We start from the raw sequence: 27,664 nt of genomic DNA, 5'->3' as shown, positions 1-27,664 counted from the left end.
TCACCCATGGCACCTTCCCATGCAATCACAGAAGTCCCTTTACCTCTTCCATGCTTACCATCCAAGGTCCAAAACATTCATTCCAGGTTAAGCAGTGTTTCTCTTGCACCTCTTTCAATTGGATCTATTGCATTCGCTGCTCCCAATGTGGTCTCCTCTATATCGGAGAGACCAAGCGTAGACTGGGTGATCGCTTTGCTGAGCACCTTCGGTCTGTGCGCAATCAGGACCCTGACCTTCCGGTTGCTGCCATTTTAACACACGATCCTGCTCCCATGCCCACATGTCTGTCCTTGGCCTGCTGCAACGTTCCAGTGAAACTCAACGTAAACTGGAGGAACAGCATCTCATCTTCCGGCTCGGCACTTTACAGCCTTCCGCTCTCAACATCGAATTCAACAACTTCAGATGGTTTGCTCTACCCCACCTCCACCCCTTTGTTTTTATTCTATTTTATTTTTAACTGTTCTCTACCTTATATTTCTTTATTTTTCTTTCCTCCCACTCTTTCCCCCTATTTTATCCCTACTTTCCTCCACCTTTTTCTCAATTTTACCTCTCTCCCACCCATTTCCAGCCCCCAAACCCCCCCCCCCCCCCCCACACCCCCCCCTCCACACACACACACACACACACACACACACACACCCACCCTCATATCTTCATCTGTCACAGCTTACCCTCTGATTTCAGCTTCTCTGTCGTTTGGTCATTCACACCTTCTATTCTCTCTATCGACTGCCACCAGCAGCCTTCCCCTTGTTTTTGTGGCTATGACTCATCCCTCACCCTACAGTATAAATGTCTCCCACTTTCTATACCTCTTAGTTTTGACAAAGGGTCATTTGGACTCGAAACATCAGCTCTATGTCAGGCCGGATGATCCCAGGAATGGTAGGCCTGACATACGATGAACGTCTGAGGATCGTGGGATTATATTCATTGGAGTTTAGGAGGTTGAGGGGAGATCTGATAGAAACTTACAAGATAATGAACGGCTTAGATAGGATGGACGTAGGGAAGTTGTTTCCATTAACAGGGGAGACTAGGACGCAGGGGCACAGCCTTAGAATAAAAGGGAGTCACTTTAGAACAGAGATGAGGAGAAATTTCTTCAGCCAGAGAGTGGTGGGTCTGTGGAATTCATTGCCACAGAGGGCTGTGGAGGCCGAGACGTTGAGCGTCTTCAAGACAGAAATTGATAAATTCTTGATTTCTCGAGGAATTAAGGGCTATGGGGAGAGAGCGGGTAAATGGAGTTGAAATCAACCATGATTGAATGGTGGAGTGGACTCGATGGGCCGAATGGCCTTACTTCCGCTCCTATGTCTTATGGTCTTTTCCCTCCTTACAGATGCTGCCAGACCTGCTGAGAGTTTCCAGCGTTTTCTCTTTTGATTTAAAAAGTTCTCTTCCATCTCCCATTGTTTAAAGGTTTTCAGACTCCTGATACCTATGTTATTCAGCAGGGTGATATGAACTAGTGGGCCTGGTCTGTCCATGGTTAATTTTATCTGCTTGTACTCACTACCTGTACTTTGTCTTCAGGGACTCGTCAGTCTTTAGGAGCCAAGGGCGTGGAACCTGTTCAGTCAGTATCTGTGATGTGTCAGCGCTTTTTAAAATTCAGGACTTCAGTTTCAAATCAAATTGTCAAATCCAGGGGTCACTTTACTTGAAAGTAGAGATGGATCCAGTTTTTGACACAAAGATCGTGTGAACTCACCTGTCTATGATTTTAACAGGCAAGGAGATTGTGAGCTACCAATTGTAGAATTGGTAAACTCCAGCCAATAGAATCATAGAATCCCTACCTGTAAAGACTCACATTCCAACCATTATTTTGTAAATTGAGTTTGTGTCTTTATATGCCCTGTTTGTGAACAGAACTCCCAGTCACCTGATGAAGGAGCAGCGCTCCGAAAGCTTGTGGCTTGTCCTCCCATTAAGCCTGTTGGACTTTAACCTGGTGTTGTGAGACTTCTTACTGTGCTTACCCCAGTCCAACTCCGGCATCTCCACATCAATTTAGCACGGCCAATCCACCTAACCTGCACATCTTTGGACAATAAGGGGCAATTTAGCATGGCCAATCCACCTAGCCTGCACACCTTCGGGCTGTGGGAGGAAACTGGAGCAACCAGAGGAAACCCACGCAGACACGGGGAGAAGGTGCAAACTCCACACAGATAGTGACCTGAGGCTGGAATCGCACCTGGGTCCCCGGCGCTGTGAGGCAGCAGTGCTAACCACTGTGCTACCGTGCCACCCCAAATATTTTATTGAGCAGAACTTCCATTATTCTCAGCTTTTTCCACTTTTATTTCAGGTTTTCAGCAGCTGTGTGAGGAGGTTGGGGGCAGGGGTGTGCTGATTTTAGTACCTACCCTCAGATAAATGCTAGGAAGAAAACTCCACTCCCCACTAAGTGGAAAACTTCCATCCCAGATGAAATGTGGGAGGCAAGGGAGAGGCCTGGGGAGTTTAATTGTGTTGCAATCTGAAAAGGGGTAGAGATAGCTTCAGCGAGTGGGCAAAGAATTAGCAGATGGAGTATAAAGTCGGAAAATGTGGATTTGTCACTTTGGCAGGAAGAAGAGGAAAGCAGCATATTATTTAGATGGACAGAGATTGCAGACCTCTGCGGTACAAATGGTGTTACAGAGGGATCTGGGTGACCCGGTACATGAATCATAAAAAGTTAGTATGTAGGTATAGCAAGCATTTAGGAAGACAAATGGAATGTTGCTGTTTATTGCAAGGGGAATCAAGTATGAAAGTAGCAAAGTTATCCAAATGTTGTACAGGGCTTTGGGGAGACAACATCTGGAGTATTGTGTACAGTTTTGGTCTCCTGACTTAAGAAAGGCTATAATTGCAGTTCAGAGAAGCTTCACCTAACTCTTCCTGGAATGAAGGGGTTATCTTACAAGGAAAGGTTGGACAGGTTGGGCCTGTATCCATTGAAGTTTAGGAGAATGAGAGGTGATCTTATTGAAACATATAAGATCCTGAGGAGACTTGACAAGGTGGATGCTGAGATGATGTTTCCCCTTGTGGGAGAGACAAGAACTAGGGGGCACAGTTTAAAAATAAGAGGTCCCCAATTTTATACGGAAATTAGGAGAATTTTTCTCTCTCAGAGGATCTTTAAGTCTGTGGAATTCTCTTCCCCAAAGAGCTGTGGAGGCTAGGTCATTGCATGTGGTAGTGAATTTGTGGAACTCGCTGTCCCATTGTGCAGTGGAGTCTGAATCATTAAGTGGTTTCAAGAAGGAGCTAGATATATGTCTGATTTTTAAAAAGGGGTTAAAGGGATAAGGGGAACAGGTAAGAAGATGGATTTGAGTCCAGGACGAGATCAGCCATGATCTGGGGTGGCACGATGGCACAGTGATTAGCATTGCTGCCTCTCAGCACCAGGGACCCGGGTTCAATTCTGGCCTTGGGTGACTGTCTGTGTGGAGTTTGCACATTCTCCCCATGTCTGCATGAGTTTCCTCCAGGTGCTCCGGTTTCCTCCCACAGTCCAAAGATGTGCAGGTTAGGTTGATTGGCCATGGTAAATTGCCCTAGTGTCAGGGGGACCAGCAGGGTAAATATGTGGGGTTACGGGATTAGGGCCCGTGTGGGATGTGGCCGATGCAAACTCAATGGGCCGAATGGCCTCTTTCTGCACTGTAGGGATTCTATTCTATGAATGAATGGCGGAGCAGGCTCGGAGGGCTGAATTGCCTACTTCTGCTCCCAATTCCTATGTTCCATATTTTTACATTATAAAAGCAGGGAGGTTATGCCGGAACTATAAAAGACATCAGTTAGGCCACAACTTGAGTACCGTGTGCAGTTCTGGTCACCTCATGACAATAAGGATGTAATTGCACTAGACAGTAAAGACACAGTGTTAATGTAAACCGACCCGTGACACAAATAAGCTTTAAACTCAAACTGGAATATCACTGCTATGAGCAAGGTTTGGATAGGCCGGGGTCATTCTCCTTTGGGACAGAGGAGGCTGAAGGGAATTTGGCTGAGATGTACAAAATTATGAAGAGCCTGGAGAGAGTGGATGGAAAAGGCCTATTTACTCTAGTAGAGAAGTCAGTGATTAGGAGGCGTAGGTTTAAAGTGATTGGGAGAAAGATTAGAAGGAGGATGAGGAATTATTTTTTTCACCCAGTGCATTGTAGAGGTCCGATACTCACTGCCTGAAAGGGAAGTAGACATAGAAATCCTCAACTCATTTAGTAAGTTTCTGGATATGCACCTCGTGCTGTAACCTTCAGGGCTACGGACCCAATGCTGGGAAGTGGAATTAGGCTGGGGTAGCCCGTTCCGGCTGGCACAGACACGATGGGCCAAGTGGCCTCATTCTGTGCCATAAATTTTCTTTGATTCTGTGAAATTATAAAATAGACCAACAAGAATTCAATCCACCTTACTCAGTTGTAGGGTTAGAAAGTACGGTTTTAACTTAGCACTTGAGGCGAAAGGGGATCAAAGGATATGGGGGGAAAGCGGGATTGAGTTGCTTGATCAGCCATGATCGTAAGGAATGGCGGCGGAGCAGGCTTGAAGGGCCGACTGGCCTCCTCATGCTCCTATGTTTCTATAACTTTCACACACAATCCGTGCTCGTAAAATGAGAATCTTGAATGCCCTCTCTCCCTCTCACTTGCCCAATCTTACTCTTACTCTAGATAAGAATGTCTTACCTGGCTCCGTGCCTTCCACCAGGCCGGGAGTGGGACTCTCTGATCTGTTACTGCGCTGGGGTTCAGCTGGGGCCAAGGAACCGTTGACCTCCCATGGTACCTTCCTGTTGTGAACATCAGCCTCCATATTCTCATTCCTTGGGTGACTGCAGACAAGCAAAAGAACATCAGCAGAGTTCATTTATCTGATAACTAAATTCACAGGCCCGGAAATGACGAGCCTTCAGAGCTCCAAGGGGTCAGATATCACATCAGTGACAATGGCAAGTGTAATGATGGTGTCTATAATGGGATCATATTCCACTTAAACCCATGCCGTAGCTCCAGCATTATCCCAGAGTTTGTCAAATCTACAGGCCTATACCACAACTGTAAATGTCATATGGTGAAGAGGGCTGGTTTAGTTAGCTCAGTTGGTTCAACAGCGACCCCTGTGGATCAGATTAATGCCTATAGCAGGTGTTTGATCCCATTTTGGCTGCAATAGATTCAGAGTCGGTCTCCTCACCCTCCCTGCGGTTAAAAAAAAATCACAGCAAGTTGCTTTGGTTTGGTAAATAAAGTGTCTGAATATGTACCTCAAGTTCCAGTAACCTGCAGGGCACATTCAAGATGGCGCCGGACTGAGGCGGCTTCTTGCGAGCTGTCCCCAGCATCTTTTACTCTCGTTCCATGCTTTTATTCTATTCTAACTCTTCTGAACAACTATATTCTGCACCCTCGCTTTTCCTTCTCCCCCTTTGTACTCTATCCATGGTATGTTTTGTCTGTACAGCGCGCAAGAAAAAAACTTTTCACTGTATCCCAATCATGTGACAATAATAAATCAAATCAAATGCTGACTAAATGCTGGAATGGGGGAATAATCACCAACACAACAACAGCAGCTCCTCTTTCGGGTAACTAATTGAACATCAAGGATACTACTGAACTAGAAAGAGTGCAGAAAAGATTTACTAGGGTGCTACCGGGACTTGATGGTTTGAGTTATAAGGAGAGGTTGGATAGACTGGGGCCTTTTTCCCTGGAACATAGGAGGCTTAGAGGTGATCTTATAGAGGTCTATAAAATAATGAGGGGCATAGATCAGCTAGATAGTCAACATCTTTTCCCAAAGGCAGGGGAGTCTAAAACGAGAGGGCATAGGTTTAAGGAAGAGCTGCCAGAGAAGAGACGCCTTTCTGTATGTTTCTCTATGCTAAAGTAACAAATTAATTTTTTAGCTTTCCAAATTTAAAACCTAACAAAGGCTGTATTGTGAACAGATATTTACGTTTACGCTACAAATAAACAGCATATTATGGAAAAGGAAATTTAATCTGTTATCTGATTTGGCAACATGATTCTCCGGCTCACACACTCAGACTAATGGCACAATGTTACCCATAAAGGATAGATAGTCAAATAAAACAGATATCATGAAAGTAGACCCGCTGTCATTGAATAGAATCATAAAATCCCTACAGTGCAGAAAGAGGCCATTCGATTTGATCTGATTTATTGTCACATATATTAGTATACAGTGAAAAGTATTGTTTCTTGCGCACTATACAGGCAAAGCATACTGTTCATAGAGAAGGAAAAAAGAGAGTGCAGAATGTAGTGTTACAGTCATAGCTAGGGTGTAGAGAAAGATCAACTTAATGCAAGGTAGGTCCATTCAAAAGTCTGACAGCAGCAGGGAAGAAGCTGTTCTTGAGTCGGTTGGTATGTGACCTCAGACTTTTGTATCTTTTTCCCAAAGGAAGAAGGTGGAAGAGAGAATGTCCGGGGTGCGCGGGGTCCTTAATTATGCTGGCTACTTTTCCGAGGCAGCGGGAAGGGTAGACAGAGTCAATGGATGGGAGGCTGGTTTGCGTGATGGATTGGGCTACATTCACGACCTTTTGTAGTTCCATAAGCTTTGAAAAATGATGGCAGATGAAATAATTTTTAAGAGGCCGGTGTTCTTTCATCAAAACTGATTTATTTACAATGGTTTGCAATACTCGGCAATTCGGCCCATCGAGTCTGCACCAAACACAAACCCACCCAGGCCCTATTCGCGTAACCCCTCGTATTTACCCTGCAAATTCCCCTGACACTAAGGGGCAATTTACCACAGCCAATCAACCTAACCCGCACTTCTTTGGACTGTGGAAGGAAACCGGAGCACTCGGAGGAAACCCACGCAGACATGGGGAGAACATGCAAACTCCACACAGACAGTGACCCGAGGCTGGAATTAAACCCAGGTCCCTGGCGCTGTGAAGCAGCAGTGCTAACCACTGTGCCACCGTGCCATCCTTTAGCAACCAGACAGACGTAGGGTAAATGGCTTTTTTAGATATATAATTAGGACTAAATGTAGCAAAGATGAATATATACAAATGAAAAATGTGTAAACAAAGCACACCTAGAAAGCGTGAGTTAGTTAATATAGGTCAGCCATTGCCGTGTGGCAAATTGAATGCGTCAATATCAGCAAAGTGTATGTCTCCTGAGATATCATGAATTTCCTGCTGTAATGACTTCAATGAGGTTCATGAGTTGGACCCTCTGGAATACGAGCTTCCTAATTGATGCCCATCTACAGATCCAGACAGCGGGCGATCGAGGGGGGGTGGGGGGGGGGGGGGGGGGTCACCCAGCCCAGCCCGACTGTCTGCCCCTCTATCGCGGCTATATTCGCAGCCGGGTGTCCTGGGAGAGGGAGCATGCGGTGTCCGAGGGTACCGTTAACGCCTTCCGTGCCCGCTGGGCACCGCAGGGACTGGGGTGGCCTCTTTAATCACATTTTAATTTGATGTTTTAAGTTTCCTTTCCACTTTGTCTTTTATTGTTTCGGGCGGTTCCCTTCCTTTTAGGGAGCTGCCCCTTTTTGAGTTGTCCCTAAGTTAAGTTGATTTTGTTTATTTGGTTGGACACAAAACGATGTCCCTAATTGAGGCCTGTCTAGTCTACCCAATCAGGGAGCTTTACAGACACTTATACTGTGGAGTGTCCGGGTCACCGGCACTTGGGGTGAATACTCTGTAAGGGAAAGTACCTGCCTGAGTATTGCAAACTATTGTAAATAAATCAATTTTGGTGAAAGGACACCGACCTCTTAGAAGTTATTTCGTCTGCCATCATTTTTCAAATCTTTGAACGGTTATGAGGAGGGACATTAGAAAGGTAGCAAAACGTGATAACTCCATTAACCATGCACACACCATCCCAACAATCTGTTTTGGCATGGAATGTCAACTCTGCCCAATTTTCCGTCCCCTAAGAATGGATGTTGAGACCAATTGTAGCTGCCTCCTCACTCCCAATATCCCAACCCCCTCTGCATCACCCCAATCTTTCCAATTCCTCTACACTGGATTAAATCATGTACAGGTCGAGTATTCGTTATCTGTAAATCCAAAAACCAAACACATCCAAAAAACCATACTTTCATTTTACCCTCATCAACCTATAAGGTGGCACAGTGGTTAGCACTGTTGCCTCACAGCGCCAGGGACCCGGGTTCAATTCCCGGCTTTGGTCACTATCTGTGTGGAGTTTGCACATTCTCCCCGTGTCTGCGTGGGTTTCCTCCAGGTGCTCCAGTTTCCTTCTGCACTACACAGATGTGCAAGTTAGGTGGATTGGCCATGCTAAATTGCCCCTTAGTTTCGGGGGATAGCAGGGTAAATAGGTGGGGTTATGGGGATAGGGCTTGGGTGGGATTGTGGTCGGTGCAGACTCGATGGGCTGAGTGGCCTCCTTTCACGCTATGTTCCTGACCCGAGCTGACATGAACGTCACTGAACACCCCCACGACCTTTAGCGCAGGGTGTTGTTTGTCTCCGTTTTCCTTAGACAGCACCTTCCAAACCCACGATCACTACCATCTAGGAGGACAAGGACAACAGATACTTGCTAGGTTCCCTTCAAGCCACTCACCATCCTGACCTGGAAAGATATCACCATTCCTTCACTGTCGCTGAGTTAAAATCCTGGGACTCCCTCCCTGACTGCACTGTGGGTGTACCTACACCTCAGAGACTGCAGCGGTTCAAGGTCACCACCTCCTCAAGGACAACAATGGATGGGCAATAAATGCTGTCCCAGCCAGTGATACACACATCCCTTTGAATGAATAAACAAAAACCTCTCTGAACCCTCTCCTAGCAGCAGAATCGCAGATGGCGCCAAGGGTGGGAAATTATTCCAGGTACCCTGTGTTTATTATTCAGTCATACATCCTACCTTTCCAGTCATTTTATTTACTACAGACAAGAGCTAGCCGAGGCTTCGACCACCGTAATGTAATTAGGCCTAGTCCGATGGGAGATATCCGTAAAGCAATGATCTGAAATCCAAAACGCAACCCGACGGTTTTGGATAAAGGATACTCGACCTGTATTGCCAGAAAGAAAACACTGGGATTAAAGACAGTGTCAGCTAGACAGTAGCATATTTCTAATGCATTACAAATCACAATGGGTGTTTTGCCTGGAACGTTTGGAATGCATTAGTATACTGCCCCTGGTGTTGCCCAAGGCCAGTTGCTGAATTGAAGGGTTTTACATATAAAACAAAATGGCTGCTGCTGCTTGTGGCTACTCCTACCAGGATATCTGCTGTCATGGTATGTCATAGTCATCTGTCTTGCACCATCCCCACACGTCCACTGTAGCTCATCAGCAACGACTCTGTGACAGCCGTCATCCATAAGACCATAAGATATAGGAGCAGAATTAAGCCATTCGGCCCATCGAGCCTGCTCCGCCCCTCGATCATGGCTGATAAGTTTCTGAATCCCATTCTCCCACCTTTTCCCTGTAACCTTTGATCTCCTTACCAATCAAGAACCTATCTATCTCAGGCTTAAATACACTCAGTGACCCGGCCTCCATAGCCTTCTGTGGCAATGAATTCCACACATTCACCACCCTCTGGCTGAGGAAATTCCTCCTCATCTCCGTTCAAAAGGGTTATCCCTTTTCTCTGAGGCTGTGCCCTCGAATCCTAATCACATCTACTAATGGAAACATCTTCTCCATGTCCACTCTATCCAGGCCTTTCAGTATTCTAACTGCCCCCATCCAACTACCTCCATCTCAACGTCTCCTTCTGCTGCCTTTTCCCTCTAGAAGAGATCTCTGTAGCTTTTCAACTGTGATCAGTCAGCCGAAATACGGACATTTTTTTTCCTGGATGTCACTTCTCAGAGGAATGGTCGAGAGCTTCAAGTTTTTAGGTGTCCAGATCACCAACAAGCTGTCCTGGTCCTTCCATGCCGACATTATAGCTAAGAAAGCCCATCAACGCCTCTGCTTTCTCAGGAGGCTAAGGAAATTCAGCATGTCCTCCACGACTCTCACCAACTTTAACAGATGCACTATAAAAAGCATTATTTCCGGTTGTATTACAGCCTGTATGGCTCCTGCTCTGTCCAAGACCACAAGAAACTACAAAGGGTCGTAAATGAAGCCCAGTCCATCACGCAAACCAGCCTCCCATCCATTGACACTGTCTACACTTCCCGCTGCCTCAGAAAAGCAGCCAGCATGATCACGAACCCCACGCACCCTGGACATACTCTCTTCCGCTTCTTCCGTCGCGAAAAAGGTACAAAGTCTGAGGTCACGTACCAACCGGCTCGAGAACAGCTTCTTCCCTGCTGCCATCAGATTTTTGAATGGACCTACCTCATATTAAGTTGATCTTTCTCTGCACCCTAGCTATGACTGTAACACTACATTCTGCACCCTCTCCTTTCCTTCTCTCCTATGTACTCTATGAACTGTATGTTTAGTCTGCGTAATGCGCAAGAAACAATACTTTTCACTGTATGCTAATACATGCGACAATACTAAATCAAATCAAATCGAATCAGAGTTCTTTTGCTCTGGCAAATTCAAGCACCTCTTCATTTGTCTTAGGATCTGTATGTGGAATTTTAAGCAAACGTCTCAACATCCACATTCCAAAGCCCTTTATTTTCTTCCACAGATTTTTATTTTTGGTCCAACTCTCTGAGGGAAAGTGAATAGAATGTAACATCGTAGGAGATTCTACTTTCCAAGACAAAGTAACAACAGACTATCTAAAAACCCTCAAAGAAACAGAATTTGTCATCAAATATGTACCAAAGGATATATCCCAGCTGACTTGAAACATTCAGTATTCATTTACTTACACAATGGCATGTGAGAGAGATTTTAGTGAAATGTGAACCACAGAGTTAACTAGTAGTCCAAGTCTGCAACTAAGTTAAGTTTATTTATTAGTCATAAGTAGGCTTACATTAATACTGCAATGAAGTTACTGTGAAAATCCCCTAGTCGCCACACTCTGGCGCCTGTTTGGGTACACTGGGGGAGAATTTAGCACGGCCAATGCACCTAACCAGCACGTCTTTCGGACTGTGGGAGGAAATCGGAGCATCCGGAGGAAACCCACGCAGACACGGGGAGAACGTGCAGACTCTGCACTGACAGTTACCCCACTGACAAAGTGAATCAAAATATAAAGTTGTCAGAGAAATTAAACCAAAAATTGCGGCAAAGGGAAGTAAGTTTGTGTACCAGACATGTACGCCTAAGCTACATTTACAATTTGATATCAATCGATAATATGATCACTGTCATATGGATGTTAAATGCCACAACCAGATCTGCCATGATCTGATAGAATGACGGAGAAGGCTTGATGGGCCAAATGGCCTTTTCCTGCTCCTAACTCATATGTTTGTCGAGAAGATTGTATATTGGTATATTTGCCTGAAGGTGCAGGAATGATAAAACGCGGGAAGTAAAATAGTGCTGACTGGTAGATTTCCACAATATCTTACCTACACGATCAATAATTTAATTGTGCAGTCTGCAGTGAGGTGTTTAACTGCAGTCGAAACCCAACAAGAGGTAAAAATGAATTCCAGCAACAAAAGAGCCCACGATCCACGGGGTTAATGACTAATCTTAGTCGAGACACCATGACTGGGAGGTGGAGGGTGAAGCAAACTCCACACTTCTCTTGTGTATCTACTGGCCACCAGCTGCAGCACTGGCAACAGCATCAGACTGATTCCTCCCACCCCCACCAGAGAGCAGCAGGGTGTGGCCTAGCATGACAGGACTGGAAAGTGGAAAGCAAGAAACACGTTACAATGACAGACAGGAAAAAGGAGCGCACACTTCTACAGTCATGCAATAACCACGGAGCTATGGCACAATGGCACTGTGGTTAGCACTGCTGCCTCACAGCGCCAGGGACCCAGGTTTGATTCCTGGCTTGGGTCACTATCTGTGCAGAGTCTGCACACTCTCCTGTGTCTGCGTGGGTTTCCTCCGGGTTCTCCGGTTTCCTCCCACAGTCCGAAAGACGTGCTGGTTAGGGTGCACTGGCCATGCTAAATTCTCCTTCAGTGTAACCCGAACAAGCGCTGGAGTAAAGTAAAGTATATTTATTAGTCACATGTAAGGCTTACACTGCAATGAAGTTATTGTGAAATTCCCCTAGTCGCCACACTCCAGCGCCTGTTCGGGTCAATGCACCTAACCCAGTGTGGCGACTAGGGGATTGTCACAGTAACTTCATTGCAATGTTAATGTAAGCTGACTTGTGACACTAATAAATAAACTTTAAAAATTACTTGCAGTTCGTTTCCAAATGATTGAGTGTTGCCTCTTTAAGGAGTGTTAGATTTCCACTGCAGTTAAACGGTACCTCACTGTGGCCTCTGTACAATGAAATTATTGATCACGTGCATAAGATATTGGGGAATTTTACACAGACAGCACTATTTTACTTCCAGCATCTTTATCATTGCTGCACCTTCAGATAAAGATGCCAACATACAATGTCCTATATGAACTAGGAGCAAGAGTAGGCCACTTTTTAAAATTTATTCGTGTCACAAGTAGGCTTACATTAACACTGCAATGAAGTTACTGTTAATATCCCCTAGTTGCCATACTCAGGCATCTGTTCGGGTACACTGAAGGAGAATTTAGCATGGCCAATGCACCTAACTAGCACGTCTTTCGGACAGTGGGAGGAAACCCACGCAGACACGAGGAGAACGCGCAGGCTTCGCCCAGACAGTGGTCAAGCCGGGAATTGAACCTGGGTCCCTGGCGCAGTGAGGCAGCAGAGCTAACCACTGTGCCACCATACCACCCACTTGCCCCCTCAAGTCCGCTCTGCCATTCAATAAGATCCGATTGTGGCCTCAACTCCACATTCCCACCCAACCCCAATAAACTTTTTGGTCAAGGAACTAGCTACCTCTACCTTAAAAATATTCATCGGCCTTGCCTCTACTGCTCTCTCAGGAAGACGGTTCCAAAGATTCACGACTCTCAGAGAAAAAGATTCTTCTTGTCTCCACCTTAACTGGGAGACTCCTTATTTTTAAACTGTGTCCCCGAGTTCTAGCCTTTGCCACAAGGGGAAACATCCTTTCAGCATTCACCCTGTCCAATCCACTCAGGATCTTGAGATTCTCTAAGTGCCACCCAGTAACCTCCTTGATTAATAGGGCGGCACGGTGGCACATGCTGATGCATTTGAACTGGGTTCATTCTTTGCTATTCTGTCTCCCAAGGATGATGGATAGATTTCAATAACAGAATCATACTGGAGCACCAGTGACCATCCCTTTTAGCACAGAAATATACTTTAATACAAAGCAAAACTCTGTTTTTTGGGGAACATGCCCATGGAGGGGAGGGGGACACGTCCATGGAGTTGGGTCACTGATCAGCCACAGTGACACTGAATGCCTTGGGGTTGAGTGGCCTCCTCCTGATTTTTGGTTCCTGCAAAGGAAACGGTGCATGGATATGATAAGATCGGTTCCTGCAATGTGGTTGCTTGCTTTTCTTTTTAAAAGTGCAACAATTTGGTGCTGAAAATGACAAGTGGGTTTTGATATGGTGGATAGGGAGCAATGGTTTTCAATGGCAGGAAGGTCAGTCAACAGATTTCTTATAATTGGCAGGAGAAAAAGCCAGGGAAAGATGAGGAATTTATTTACCTCATTGAGTTCATAGAATCCCTACAGTGAAGAAGGAGGCCATTTGGCCCATCGAGCCTGCACTGATAACAATCCCACCCAGGTCCTAATCCCGTAACCCCACCCATATTTACCCTGCTAATCCCTCTGATTTTTCTTTTTATTTATTCATTTATGGAGCCATGTGCATCACTGGCTGTCCAGCATTTATTGCCCATCCCTAGTTGCCCGAGTCAACCACATTGCTGTGGCTCTGGAGTCACCTGTAGGCCAGACCAGGTAAGAATGGCAGATTTCCTTCCCTAAAAGGACATTAGTGAACCAGATGGGTTTTTCCGACAATCAACAATGGTTTCATGGTCATCAGGAGATTATAATTCCAGCTGCCGTGGCGGGATTCGAACCCGGGGCTCCAGAACATTAGCTGAGTTTATGGATTAATAGTTTAGTGATAATACCACTAGGCCATCGCTTCCCCACGTTGACTAGGGGTAACTTAGCATGGCCAATCAACCTAACCCGCACATCTTGAGACTGTGGGAGGAGACCGGAGCACCCGGAGGAAACCCACGCAGACACGGGGAGAACGTACAAACTCCTCACAGACAGTGACCCGAGGCCACAATTGAACCCGGGTCCCTGGCACTGTGAGGCAGCAGTGCTAACCACTGAGCCTCTGTGCTGCTCTGGGGGAGATGGTGGTGTGGTGGTATTTTCATTAGACTAATAATCCAGTGCCCCAGGCTAATTCTGGATTGAAATCCCACCATGGCAACTTCATTCAATTTTTTAAAAAATCTGGAATTGAAAGTAATTTCAGTGAAATAGTCATCGAATGTTGTTAAAAAACTCATTTTGTTCAATAATGTCCTTCGGGGAAGGAGATCTTCAGTCCTTATCTGGTCTGGTTCATGTGTGACTCCAGATCCACAGCGATGTGGTTTACTCTTAACAGTCCTCTGAAACCGCCTGGCAAGCCACTGAGTTGAAGGGCAATTAGGGATGGGCAATAAATGCTGACCTTATCAGTGACACCTACATCCCAGGAGAAGATGTATTTAACATCCCGGAATGTGTTGGCTGAAAGGGTGGGGGGTGAAAATTCAACAGTGACTTGCACAGTGGTTAGCACTGCTGCCTCACAGCGCCAGGGACCCGGGTTCGTTTCCCGGCTTGGGTCACTGTCTGTGTGGAGTCTGCACGTTCTCCCCGTGTCTGCGTGGGTTTCCTCCCACGGATGTGCTGGCTAGGTGCATTAGCCGTGCTAAATTCTCCCTCAGTGTATCCGAACAGGGTGTCGGAGTGTGGCGAGTAGTGGATTTTCACAGTAACTTCATTGCAGTGTTAACGTAAGCCTACTTGTGACACTAATAAATAAACTTTTAACTTTTTCATTAGGGAACTAGATTGGACAATGAAATGGGAGAGAGCAGGGGGAGTTTGGGCTATTTGGACGGCTCTTTCAAAAACAGTCAACACTTTGAAGATGGGCTGAATGGCCTCTTCTGTGTTGCACAATTTTACGACTTGAAAGGATGATTGCCACCTCGGAAGAAATCTGTCGGAACAGAGCACCCTGGCTCTATCTCACCTGAGTGGAAATCAGGCAAAACATTTCTGAAGGTAAGGCCTAATATTCTGATTGGGAGGAGGGGGTGGGGGAGGGGGGTTGGGGGTGATTGCTGGTTACTCAGCTGGTGAGACGGCTTTGCCAATAGCCCGGGGTTCAATGCCAGCTCCCGCTGAGGTAGACGGGGAGGGCTTGCTTCCTCACACTGCCCTGTGGTAAAGTCATGGCACAGGCGGGTGTTTGGTGACCCTCGGACAATCGAAGACGCTGAAATTGCCATCCGATTAGCCCAATCTCCCCTCCCTCCACCGCTCTTTCCCTTTCCATGTACCGATCCACTTCCCGAAAGGAAGTTACCGCTGAGTCTTCTTCCACCACCCTTTCAGACAACACATTCCAGGATTTTAAATACAAATATCCTCGCCTGGGATGTAGGTGTCGCTGGCTGGGCCAGCATTTGTTGTCGATCTCTAACTGCCCTTGAACTCAAGATGCTGGGACGATGACATATTTGAGATGATCGGCCAGAGCAGGTGAAGATGCGAACCTATCCGCAGGCGGTTTCTGTGCAGCCACCCTCTAAACGCAGCAGAGTTGGTCACCTCGCAGTGGCGGTTTGACAGGGGCTATGTTGCTAATCTCATTCTGGGCTGCTGCCAAGTAGAGTTCAGGTGCTTCCCTCGCAAAGAGGAAGTTGGTCGATTAAAAATAGAACAGAGAAGCCAAATTGCCCATGCATGTCTGAAACTGCTGGTTTATTTATTAGTGTCACAACTAGGCTTATATTGACACTGCATTGAAGTTACTGTGAAAATCCCCTAGTCGCCACACTCCAGCCCTTGTTCGGGTACACTGAGGGAGAATTTAGCATGGTCAATGCACCTAACCAGCACGTCTTTCGGACTGTAGGAGGAAACCGGAGCACCCGCAGGAAACCCACGCAGACACGGGAAGAACGTGCAAACACCACACAGACAGTGACCCGAGCCAGGAATTGAACCCAGGTCCCTGGTGCTGTGAGGCAGTAGTGCTAACCACTGTGCCACCGTGCTGCCCTATTAGTTAAGGAGGTTCCCTGACCCTAGTCTGAACGTTGTGGCCCGTGGAAGACACCTGCAAACTGGCCCAGAGCAATATTACTACACCCCCCCACCCCCCCGCGAAGCCTCTCGACTGTCTGCCCTTGCAGCTGGGTGAGGGGAAAAGTGAAAGAGAGTGAACAAACACTGAATGAATAACAGGACAGTAAGAAGGACACTGTTATCTCCATTCACAAGCAGCTCAGACATTGGTCTGACATTGGTCAGACATGTGGGCGGCACGGTAGCACAGTGGTTAGCACTGCTGCTTCACAGCTCCAGGGACCTGGGTTCGATTCCCGGCTTGGGTCACTGTCTGTGTGGAGTTTGCACATTCTCCTCGTGTCTGCGTGGGTTTCCTCCGGGTGCTCCGGTTTCCTCCCACAGTCCAAGGATGTGTGGGTTAGGTTGATTGGCCATGCTAAAATTGCCCCTGGGATGCGTAGATTAGAGGGATTAGCGGGTAAAATATGTAGGGATATGGGCGTAGGGCCTGGGTGGGATTATGGTCGGTGCAGACTCGATGGGCCAAGTGGCCTCTTTCTGTACTGTAGGGTTTCTATGATTTCTATGACATTGTGGCGGAGCTCCATTAGTTCCCCACTTCCTCTTTCCAGCACAGGACTGGCAGCTCAAGCGAGAACCACACGATCCAATTATTTTGAATCAAAAATTCTAAATGCAGGCAATTTAACCTCCTGACACCCCTGTCTGGGTGAATCGTTGTGATTGCAAACTGACCACTTCATCCAGGGTGGCACGGCGGCGCAGTTTCCCCCACAAGGGGCCACATCCTTTCATCATCCACCCTGTCCAATCCCCTCAGGATCTTGAGATTCTCTAAGCGCCACCCTGTAACCTCCTTAACTAATAGGGCAGCACGGTGGCACAGTGGTTAGCACTGCTGCCTCACAGCACCAGGGACCTGGGTTCAATTCCTGGCTCGGGTCACAGTGCAGAGTTTGCACGTTCTCCCAGTCTCTGCGTGGGCTTCCTCCGGGTGCTCCAGAGTTTCCTCCTACAGTCCGAAAGACGTGCTGGTTAGGTGGATTGACCATGCTAAATTCTCCCTCAGTGTACCCGAACAGGGGCCAGAGTGTGGTGACCAGGGGATTTTCACAGTAACTTCATTGCAGTGTCAATGTAAGCCTACTTGTGACACTAATAAATAAACTTAAACAATCCCAACCATCTACTCCTAATCCGTAGTATCTCTCTCTTCAATTCTCAATCACAGACCACTCATGCCTATTACAACAGGGATGTATTGTGTCCACTAATGCAGGAAAACAATGCCTACAATGCAGCGTTAAGGTGTCTATAATAAATTGTACCTTGAAATTTCGCCTGGAGCATTCTGTTCCAATCGACAATGTTGAACAACGACAGAAGCAATACGATAAATATTTAAAGGGAACTTTTGTTTTCCCACCCTATTAATCATTAATTACCTATGATATCATTCACTGAGACAATGCAGCCGAGTGTCACAAACCTGCTTAATCGTCAGGCCTTTCTTTCTGCCAGGAAGGACTGGGTTTTATATATATCTCTGTTGGCTATTTCCTCTCGCACTCCAGCTCTCTCGCACTCCTGTTTTGATGGATTTTTTTCTGTCCTCTGTCTTTACAGCCTGCGTGTGTGTAGGTCCCCGCTGCTTCTGTGCGATCTATCCACAGTGCAGAAGGACATTGCCTCTCGGAAACTTACTCCTTGCATCATAAAGGTCAAAGCCAGCTTCGCAATGAGTAAGAGCCAGTCTCCCTCCCACTTCTATAGCTTGCTGGGACTTGTAGTCTGCAGCTAACACGCTGTAGTCCCAGAACAGCGGTAGGGTTATTGACCCAGCGTGTTCAACTCTCTCTCCTCCCTCTCTTAAAATTAGAGCTAGTCCGTTAGAGAGAAAAATCAGCAAGCACATTTTTCACACAGAGGGTGACAGCAATGTGGAATTCTTTGCCCCAAAGGGCTTAGGGTTTATGTCCAACACTGGCACTGGTAAGATTGAGAATTTTTACAGATGCACCATAGAAAGCATTCTTTCTAGTTGTATCACAGTTTGGTACGGCTTCTGCTCTGACCAAGACCGCAAGCAACAACGAAGGGTCCGGAACTTCCCCTCCACTGACACTGTCTACACTGCCTGCTGCCTCAGCAAAGCAGCCAGTGTAATCATAGACCCCACGCACCCTGGACACTCTCTCTCCCACCTTCTGCCATCGGGAAAAAGATACAAAAGTCTGAGGTCACATACCAACCGACTCAAGAACAGCTTCTTCTCTGCTCCAATCAGACTTTTGAACGGACCTACCTTGTTTTAAGCTGATTTTTTTTGACACCCTAGCTATGACTGTAACACTACATTCTGCACCCTCTCCTTTCCTTCTCTATGAATAGTATGCTTTGTCTGTATAGCATGCAACTATATCCCAATACGTGTGACATTAATAAATCAAATGTGCTTAGTGCACAAGGTGGCATTGCAAGATGGTGGCAAAGTGGCGTACAGCCCTAGGAGATTTCAACATCAACTCTGGACCCATGATGTCTCATGCTATCAGGTGAAAGATGGGCAAGGAAAACCCCTGACGATTACCACGTTACCCCCAAGCTCCTCCATTTGAAGACAACTTGGAGGAAGCATAGAGCACAGAATGTACTCTGGGACATAGCCGTTAGGAAGGGTCTGCGGCAGGTGGTGAGGGAGAAACCCACTTCCTCATCAATCTACCTGTCACAAATGCATCTCTCCATGACAGTATCAGTCAGACAACCACCTCACAGTCCTTGTGGAGGTGCCATCCTGTCTTCGCTTTGAGGCACTACTACCCTGCTGAATGGGATAGACTGTATGTACTGATACCGCACGGACTGCAGCGGTTGAAGATAGCAACTCACTGCCACCTTCTCAAGGGCAATTAGTGATAGGCAATAAATGGCCGCCCACTCAGTGATACCTACAGCATGTGAAAGAATAAATTAAATTGGTCTTGCAGAGAATCAGCCTGACTGGCCAGATTGTCTCCTTCTCTGTGCTGTTATCATTTTATGATCCAAAGGTGGCACATGAAGTTGACCGGCAAAGTAGCCATGATTGAATTGTATAGTGCAGCAGTTCTGAGTGGCTGAACAGCCTAACTTTGCAATGTTTCTTTTGTTCCATAGTCAGTTAGCCAATATTATTGGCACCTGAAGCCACACTTAATAATAGGTGAATTGTAGTTAAATAGGTAAAGGTGGAGGGCTTTTGGCTAAGATCAAGTGTAGTCTGCAGATTTTTTTTTATACTTTTCCAATTCAATCAAATCAAATCCAATTCAGAGTCTCAACAAGTTGAGACATTTCAGATCCAGGCTGACAAGACAGGGCGAACGACCAAACCACCCTGTCCTGGACCTGATCTACATGAGCCAAGCTGATTGGACAAGGGGGAGGTTCCGCCTCCAAGACTTGAGCTAATTTGCATCTTAGCCAAAAGGCCGAGATGCCGCTTTAAAAAATTGCTTCATATGAAACATAGTGCGGCCGACCATGGGCTGCCAACCATACTACACTTGATCTTAGCCAAAAGGCCGAGAAGCAATAGTCTGCAGATGCTGCACTTGGTTGTGGCCAGTGGGTTGCATTTAAGCTTCATATGAAGCAATTTTTAAAAGCGGTATCTCGGCCTTTTGGCTAAGATGCAAATGAAATCAAGCCTGGGGGGGGGGCGGAGACATCTGCCTACTCCAATCAGCTTGGCTCATGTAGATCAGGCCCAAGACAGGGTAGAGGATTGCATGCCCTGTCTTGTCAGCCTGGATCGGAAATGTCTCAACTTGTTGAGACTCTGAATTGGACTTGATTTGATTGAATTGGAAAAGTATTTTTAAAAATAGGTAAAGGTGGAGGGCATTGATTGTGTTGTCACTTGAGTACACATAAAGAGAGACTTATTGACACTGCAGTCTGGTTGGGTAAGAGGTATACGCTTGTAATCTTTCACTCTATGAATAAACCTAAGCTGAGTAAAGATTGGTTCTTGTTACACCCTTCACCATCTTGTTATCAGGAGTTTAACATAGACCAAAATATGGATAAATTGAATGTCCTCTGTAATTTATTCGAGGCTAACACATGCCTATAAGGCTAGGGAGGAAATTGCGGGCCCCCTAGCCAAGATATTTGAATCATCGATAGTCACGGGTGAGGTGCCTGAAGATTGGAGAGTGGCAAATGCTGTGCCTTTGTTTAAAAAGGGCTGCAGGGAAAAGCCTGGGAACTACAGGCCAGTGAGCCTCACATCTGTGGTGGGTAAATTGTTGGAAGGTATTTTGAGAGACAGGATCTACAGGCATTTAGAGATGCAAGGACTGATTAGGGACAGTCAGCATGGCTTTGTGAGTGGAAAATCATGTCTCACAAATTTAATTGAGTTTTTTGAAGGGGTAACCAAGAAGGTAGATGAGGGCAGTGCAGTTGATGTTGTCTACATGGACTTTAGCAAGGCCTTTGACAAGGTACCGCATGGTAGGTTGTTGCATAAAGTTAAATCTCACAGGATCCAGGGTGAGGTATCTAAATGGATACAAAATTGGTTTCTTGACAGAAGCCAGAGGGTGGTTGTAGAGAGTTGTTTTCCAAACTGGAGGCCTGTGACCAGCGGAGTGCCTCAGGGATCAGTGCTGGGCCCACTGTTATTTGTCATTTATATTAATGATTTGGATGAGAATATAGGGGGCATGGTTAGTAAGTTTGCAGATGACACCAAGATTGGTGGCATAGTGGATAGTGAAGAAAGTTATCTCCAATTGCAACGGGATCTTGATCAATTGGGCCAGTGGGCTGATGAATGGCAGATGGGGTTTAATTTAGACAAATGCGAGGTGATGCATTTTGGTAGATTGAACCAGGGCAGGACTTACTCAGTTAATGGTAGGGCATTGGGGAGAGTTACAGAACAAAGAGATCTAGGGGTACATGTTCATAGCTCCTTGAAAGTGGAGTCACAGGTGGAGGAGTGGTGAAGAAGGCATTCAGCATGCTTGGTTTCATCGGTCAGAACAATGAATACAGGAGTTGGGACGTCTTGTTGAAGTTGTACAAGACATTGGTAAGGCCACACTTGGAATACTGTGTGCAATTCTGGTGACCCTGTTATAGAAAGGGTATTATTAAACTAGAAAGAGTGCAGAAAAGATTTACTAGGATGCTACCGGGACTTGATGGATTGAGTTATAAGGAGAGGCTGAATAGACTGGGACTTTTTTCTCTGGAGCGTAGGAGGCTGAGGGGTGACCTTATAGAGGTCTATAAAATAATGAGGGGCATAGACAAGGTAGATAGTCAATATCTTTTCCCAAAGGTAGGGGAGTCTAAAACTAGAGGGCATAGGTATAAGGTGAGAGGGGAGAGATACAAAAGTGTCCAGAGGGGCAGTTTTTTTCACACAGAGGGTGGTGAGTGTCTGGAACAAGCTGCCAGAGGTAGTAGTAGAGGCGGGTACAATTTCATCTTTTAAAAAGCATTCAGATAGTTACATGGGTACGATGGATATAGAGGGATATGGGCCAAATGCAGGCAATTGCGATTAGCTTAGGGGTTTTTTTAAAAAAAGGGCGGCATGGACAAGTTGGGCCGAAGGGCCTGTTTCCATGCTGTAAACGTCTATGACTCGATAAAGTCCTGCCTCTACAATTTGAAAACCTAAAGTAACCTTGCAATTGAATGAACGAGTTAACAATTCATGAGAATGGATTCAATGCTACATAAAGGACATTAAACTCACACAGGGGGTGAAGATTTGCCATCCAAATTGAGAGCAGATTTTCTGCCTGTGCGTTCCCCATACAGAAGCTCTGGTGGTCAATACCAGGAGATGACACATAGGCAGCCCACAACTTCCTATCCACACACTGTAATGGTTGGGAGACTGTGTCCAACAGTTTTTTTTCTCAGTACAAAGTCTCTAGCTGGCACAACGCCACATTGGGAGGGGAGGGGCACATAAGTGGAAAATTCACCCTTTCATGTTCTGCTTTTCATTGAACTCAAATTCCCCTGACTTTCCCTTGGGCTGTTTTCTCATTCAGTGGAGTTCATTTTGACCTTTAGGCATGTGACTGGTGGAACAGCCAGTCCGCCACTTGAACTGGTGATGAAGAGGCTGTGCAACATCAAAGTCTCACGAAGACATTGTTGCTCCATGTTAGATGTCACCAACATTATTTTGGATCATTTTGCTGGACCGGAAAGTTGTTGGGTATGACAAACATGGGAGATATTTGGTATGTTGCTGATGTGTGCACACACGAGGACGGCCTCAACCGGGATATTGGGTTCATGTCACACTATCTGTAACCCCCACAGTTGCCTGGACCTGCAGAGTTTCACTGGCTGTCTTGTCTGGAGACAATACACATCTTTTTAGCCTGTCTTGATGCTCTCTCCACTCACGTTGTTTTGTTTCTTAAAGACTTGATTAGCTGTAAGTATTCGCATTCCAACCATTATTCATGTAAATTGAGTCTGTGTCTTTATATGCCCTGTTTGTGAACAGAATTCCCACTCACCTGAAGAAGGGGCTTGGAGCTCCGAAAGCTTGTGTGGCTTTTGCTACCAAATAAACCTGTTGGACTTTAACCTGGTGTTGTTAAACTTCTTACTGTGTTTACCCCAGTCCAACGCCGGCATCTCCACATCATGGCTGATGTTCCTGTCAGCGTTTGTTAGCAGGGTGTAGGGATTCCCCTAGTCGCCAGAGTCCGGCGCCTGTTCAGGTCAATACACCTAACCAGCACATCTTTCAGAATGTGGGAGGAAACCGGAGCACCCAGAGAAAAGCCACGCAAACACAAGGAGAACATGCAAACTCCACACAGACAGTGACCCAAGCCGGGAATCAAACCCGGGTCCCTGGCGCTGTGAAGCAGCAGTGCTAACCACTGTGCTACCGTGCCGCCACAGATGAGTTTTTCCGACAATCAACAATGGTTTCATGGTCACCAGTAGATTCTTAATTCCAGATATTTTTAATTGAATTCAAAACCTACCATCTGCCATGGTGGGATTCAAACCTAGATCCCTGGAGCACTATGCTAGGTCTCAGGATCACTCGTCCAGTGACAGTACCGTTGCCTCCCCCTATATCTGCTGCCTGATCCCAACTACTACTCCCTTTGCACTTTGCCAATCTTTCCATGATGATTAGTTATATATTCTGCATCAAGCCATTTCTTGAGGAAGGAAAGCTTCCTCTTCATAACTATGCAGAAAGAAATATGTGCTTGGTGATATTATAATTAGGTAGATGTGCACAAGTTGTAATTGGACAATAATACCCTAATAAAGCATCACTTCACACTACAGGTGTGAATTAAGTGCGTAGTCACTGTTTTAGAAAACAGAAGAGATGATGACAGCGAAGACCAATCCAAACTTTCCAGCTCTGAATCACTTGAACCCTTCAAATTGAATCAATCATTCCTGATGACTCCTGCTTAATGTGCAAACCTTTCCAACTCTTTCATTAAACTGCGGTCTGCACCTGACTCCCAAGATCCATTGTTCCATGTATAATTACAGTACATTGTTTTTTATGAATGTCCTGTGTTCGCCTGGGTGTTTACTGTTGTTCTGAACAATGGTACGATTGTTACAACCAAAAGGTTAATTTGCATTTGTCATAGAACGTCATTAAAATTTATAACAAGACAGAGAAATAGATCAAAAGAGCAGCCAGAGAGAACTGTTCAGAAGACTGCGATGAGAAATCATCAAATTAATGTTTCATAATGCACATAGAGAAGTTTTAGGTTACTGTCAATATTTGAAGAGAGAACGCTTTGGTAAGTACTGTATATGTAAGTACTGACGTTGATGTAGAAATTTGCATTGAGCCAATGTGAAGGAAGCTGAAGTTGATTTTACATTATTATTATTTCTAAATTCTTTCCCTTATTATTTCAAGCTTTCCCTTTGTGATGTTACATCTCTGGCAAAGATGGCAGGCAGGTCCCACCTAGGTCCCTGCTTATACTGTTTAATCAGCAGTTTTACTGCAATGGCCTCGTGGCATTATCGCTAGACTATTAATCCAGAAGCTCAGCTAATGTTCTGGGGAGCTGGGTTCGAATCCCGCCACAGCAGCTGGTGGAATTTGAATTCAATAAAAAATATCTGGAATTAAGAATCTACTGATGACCATGAAACCATTGTCGATTGTCAGAAAAACGAATCTGGTTCACTGATGTCCTTTCGGGAAGAAAGTCTGCCGTCTTTACCTGGTCTGGCATACATGACTCCAGAGCCACAGTAAGGTGGTTGTCTCTCAACTGCCCTCCAAGGGCAAATAGGGATGGGCAATAAATGCTGGCCCAGCCAGCGACACTCATGTCCCATGAATAAATAATAAAAAAATGTTTGAATATTGTGTTCCGTACGTTGATGTGGCTTATCCTGTCACATAGAGCCATATTGTTCTCCCCACTTATTCAAATTCCTCCATCACTTTGTCTTTCCCTAGCCCTGTAATCCGTTCCAACCCAACAACCCCCCAAATAGTCCTCCAATTCTGGCCTCTTCAGCATCCCCAATTTTAATCGCTCCACCATTGGCGGCCATGCTTCCAGCTGCCGAGGCTCTGAGGTCTGGATTTCTCGTTTATTAATTTACAGGATGAAGGCCAGCTTCTCAAGGTCAATTGCCCATTGCCAATTGACCTTGAGAAGGTGGGAGTGAGCTGCCTTCTTGAAACTCAGAATCTCTGTGAGGCGGGTACACCCACAGTGCAGTCAGGGAGAGAGTTCCAGGATATTGACCCAGCGACAGCTGGAGGAACAGCTTGACTTTCCAAGTCAGGATAGTGAGTGACATGGAGGGTACTTCCAGGTGCTGGCGTTCCCAGATGTCTGCTGCCCTTGTCCTTCCAGATGTTTAGTAGTAGAGGGAGTGAATGTTTGTGGAAGGAATGCCAATCAAGTGGGCTGCTTTTTTCCTCCCTGAACATCTACACCTCCTTTTCCTCCCTTGAGACACTGCATAAAACCTACTTCCATCTTCAAGCTTTTGTTGGATGTCTTCGTATCTCCTTAGATTTCTGGATGTGAAGTTTTGTTTGATAACACTCTTGTGAAGTGCAGGCACGTATAAATGCAAATTGTTGTTGTATGCTACCTTCTTCTTCTTAGCCTTTTCACTCCTTGACGGAGCATAGGCCACAGACACATTTGCCGGAATTTTACCCCTGATTCCGGGGCAGGCGAGGCTCACAGAACGGAACTCTGCTTTGGCCTCGGGGAGGATTTTACGAGCCTCGCCCGAGCGAGGTTGTAAAGTACCGGCCATTCTCTCTATCTAATCCTGTTTTGGGCCAAACTCTCCAATTGTTGCCACGTGTAGCCTGTGGCTGTAATCTCCTTTTCTGTATCCCACCTCCATGTATTTCATGGTCTGCCATGCTTTCTCTTTCCTTGGGGGTTCCATGTGAGAGTTTGCCCTGTAATGTTGTCTAGCGGGTTCCTCAAAGTATGACCTCTCCAACTCCGCTTTCACCTTTTGATTTGGAGGTCCATTGTGTGTTGTTTTGTCGCCTCCCATAGCCTAACATTATTGATGGCATTTGGCCAGTGTATCCTAAGAATTCTGTAAGTAACCTCACAACACCAGGTTAAAGTCCAACAGGTTTATTTAGTAGCACGAGCTTTCAGTGCACTGTCCCTTCATCAGGTGAGTAAAGAGTTGGGTTCACAAACAGGGCATATATAGACACAAACTCAATTACAAGATAATGGTTGGAATGCGAGTCTTAACAGGTAATCAAGTCTTTACAGGTGCAGACAATGTGAGTGGAGAGAGGGTTAAGCACAGGTTAAAGAGATGAGAATTGTCTCCAGCCAGGACAGTGAGTAAGATTTTGCAAGCCCAGGCAAGTTGTGGGGGTTACAGATAGTGTGACATGAACCCAAGATCCCGGTTGAGGCCGTCCTCATGTGTGCGGAACTTGGCTATCAGTCTCTACTCAGTGATTCTGCGTTTTGTCGTGTGTCGTGAAGGCCGCCTTGGAGAACGCTTACCCGAAAATCAGAGGCTGAATGCCCATGACCGCTGAAGTGTTCCCCAACAAGAAGAGAACACTCTTGCCTGGTGACTGTCGAGTGGTGTTCATTCATCCGTTGTCATAGCGTCTGCATGGTCTCCCCAATGTACCATGTCTCAGGACATCTTTTCCTGCAGCGTATCAGGTAGACAATGTTGGCTGAATCACAAGAGTACCTGGCACGTGTACCTGGTAGATGGTATTCTCACGTGTGAAGATGGCATCCGTGTCGATGATCCGGCACGTCTTGCAGAGGTTGCTGTGGCAGGTTTGTGTGGTGTCGTGGTCACTGTTCTCCTGAAAACTGGGTAATTTGCTGCGTACAATGGTCTGTTTGAGGTTGCGCGATTGTTTGAAGGTGTGGAGATGGCCTTGGCGAGATGTTCGTCTTCATCGATGACATGTTGACATTACGATGACATCGAGGACTCTACGCACTTCTTAAAGAAACTGAACACCCGTGGAGCAGTTGAACCAGGAATATTCCTCGTCACAATGGATATCTCGGCACTCTACACCAGCATCCCCCACAACGATGGCATTGCCGCAACTGCCTCAGGACTCAATGCCGACAACTGCCAATCTCCAGACACAATTCTACAACTCATTCGCTTCATCCTGAACCACAATGCCTTCACCTTCAACAACCAGTTCTTCATCCAGACACATGGAACAGCCATGGGAACCCAATTCACACCTCAATATGCCAACATCTTCAAGCACACGTTCGAACAAGACCTCTTCACTACACAGGAACTTCCACCTACCCTATACACTAGATACATTGATGACATTTTTTTCCTTTGGACTCATGGCGAACAATCATCGAAACAACTATATCATGACATCAACAAGTTCCATCCCACCTTCAGACTCACCATGGACTACTCACCATAATCGTTTGCATTCTTGGACACACGCATCTCCACCAAGGATGGTCACCCTCAGCAAGCCCATGGATAACCTCACGATGCTCCACTTCTCCAGCTTCCACCCTAAACATGTTAGAGAAGCCATCCCCTACGGACAAGCCCTCCGTATACACAGGATCTGCTCAGATGAGGAGAATTGCAAAAGACATCTTCAGATGCTGAAAGATGCCCTCGTAAGAACAGGATATGACGCTCAACTCACCAATTGACAGTTCCGACACGCAACAGTGAAAAACCGTACAGACCTCCTCAGAAGACAAACACGGGACACAGCAGACAGAGTACCCTTCGTCATCCAGTACTTCCCCGGAGCAGAGAA

General features: G+C 46.1%; 1 protein-coding gene and 1 pseudogene across 2 annotated transcripts in view; both read right to left on the bottom strand.

Annotated features, from left to right (window-relative positions):
- The window catches only part of mon1a (MON1 secretory trafficking family member A), a 32,922-nt gene extending 14,884 nt beyond the window's left edge, over positions 1 to 18,038 (bottom strand). For both annotated transcript variants that reach the window (XM_078209908.1, XM_078209909.1), the window contains exons 1-2: positions 17,834 to 18,038; positions 4,716 to 4,861 (exon numbers count right to left, since the gene is read on the bottom strand). In XM_078209908.1, the coding sequence (XP_078066034.1) occupies positions 4,716 to 4,842 (127 nt within the window). In that variant the 5' untranslated portion in view covers positions 4,843 to 4,861; positions 17,834 to 18,038. The remainder of the gene's footprint in view (positions 1 to 4,715; positions 4,862 to 17,833) is intronic.
- A 1,729-nt stretch (positions 18,039 to 19,767) lies between these two features.
- LOC144492018 (U2 spliceosomal RNA) lies at positions 19,768 to 19,922 on the bottom strand (annotated as a pseudogene).
- Between the last annotated feature and the right edge of the window lie 7,742 nt (positions 19,923 to 27,664).

This window comes from Mustelus asterias, chromosome 3 (genome assembly GCF_964213995.1).
Source record: "Mustelus asterias chromosome 3, sMusAst1.hap1.1, whole genome shotgun sequence".
In the NCBI taxonomy this organism is placed as follows: Eukaryota; Metazoa; Chordata; class Chondrichthyes; order Carcharhiniformes; family Triakidae; genus Mustelus; species Mustelus asterias.
This window is presented reverse-complemented; position numbering and strand designations above follow the sequence as displayed.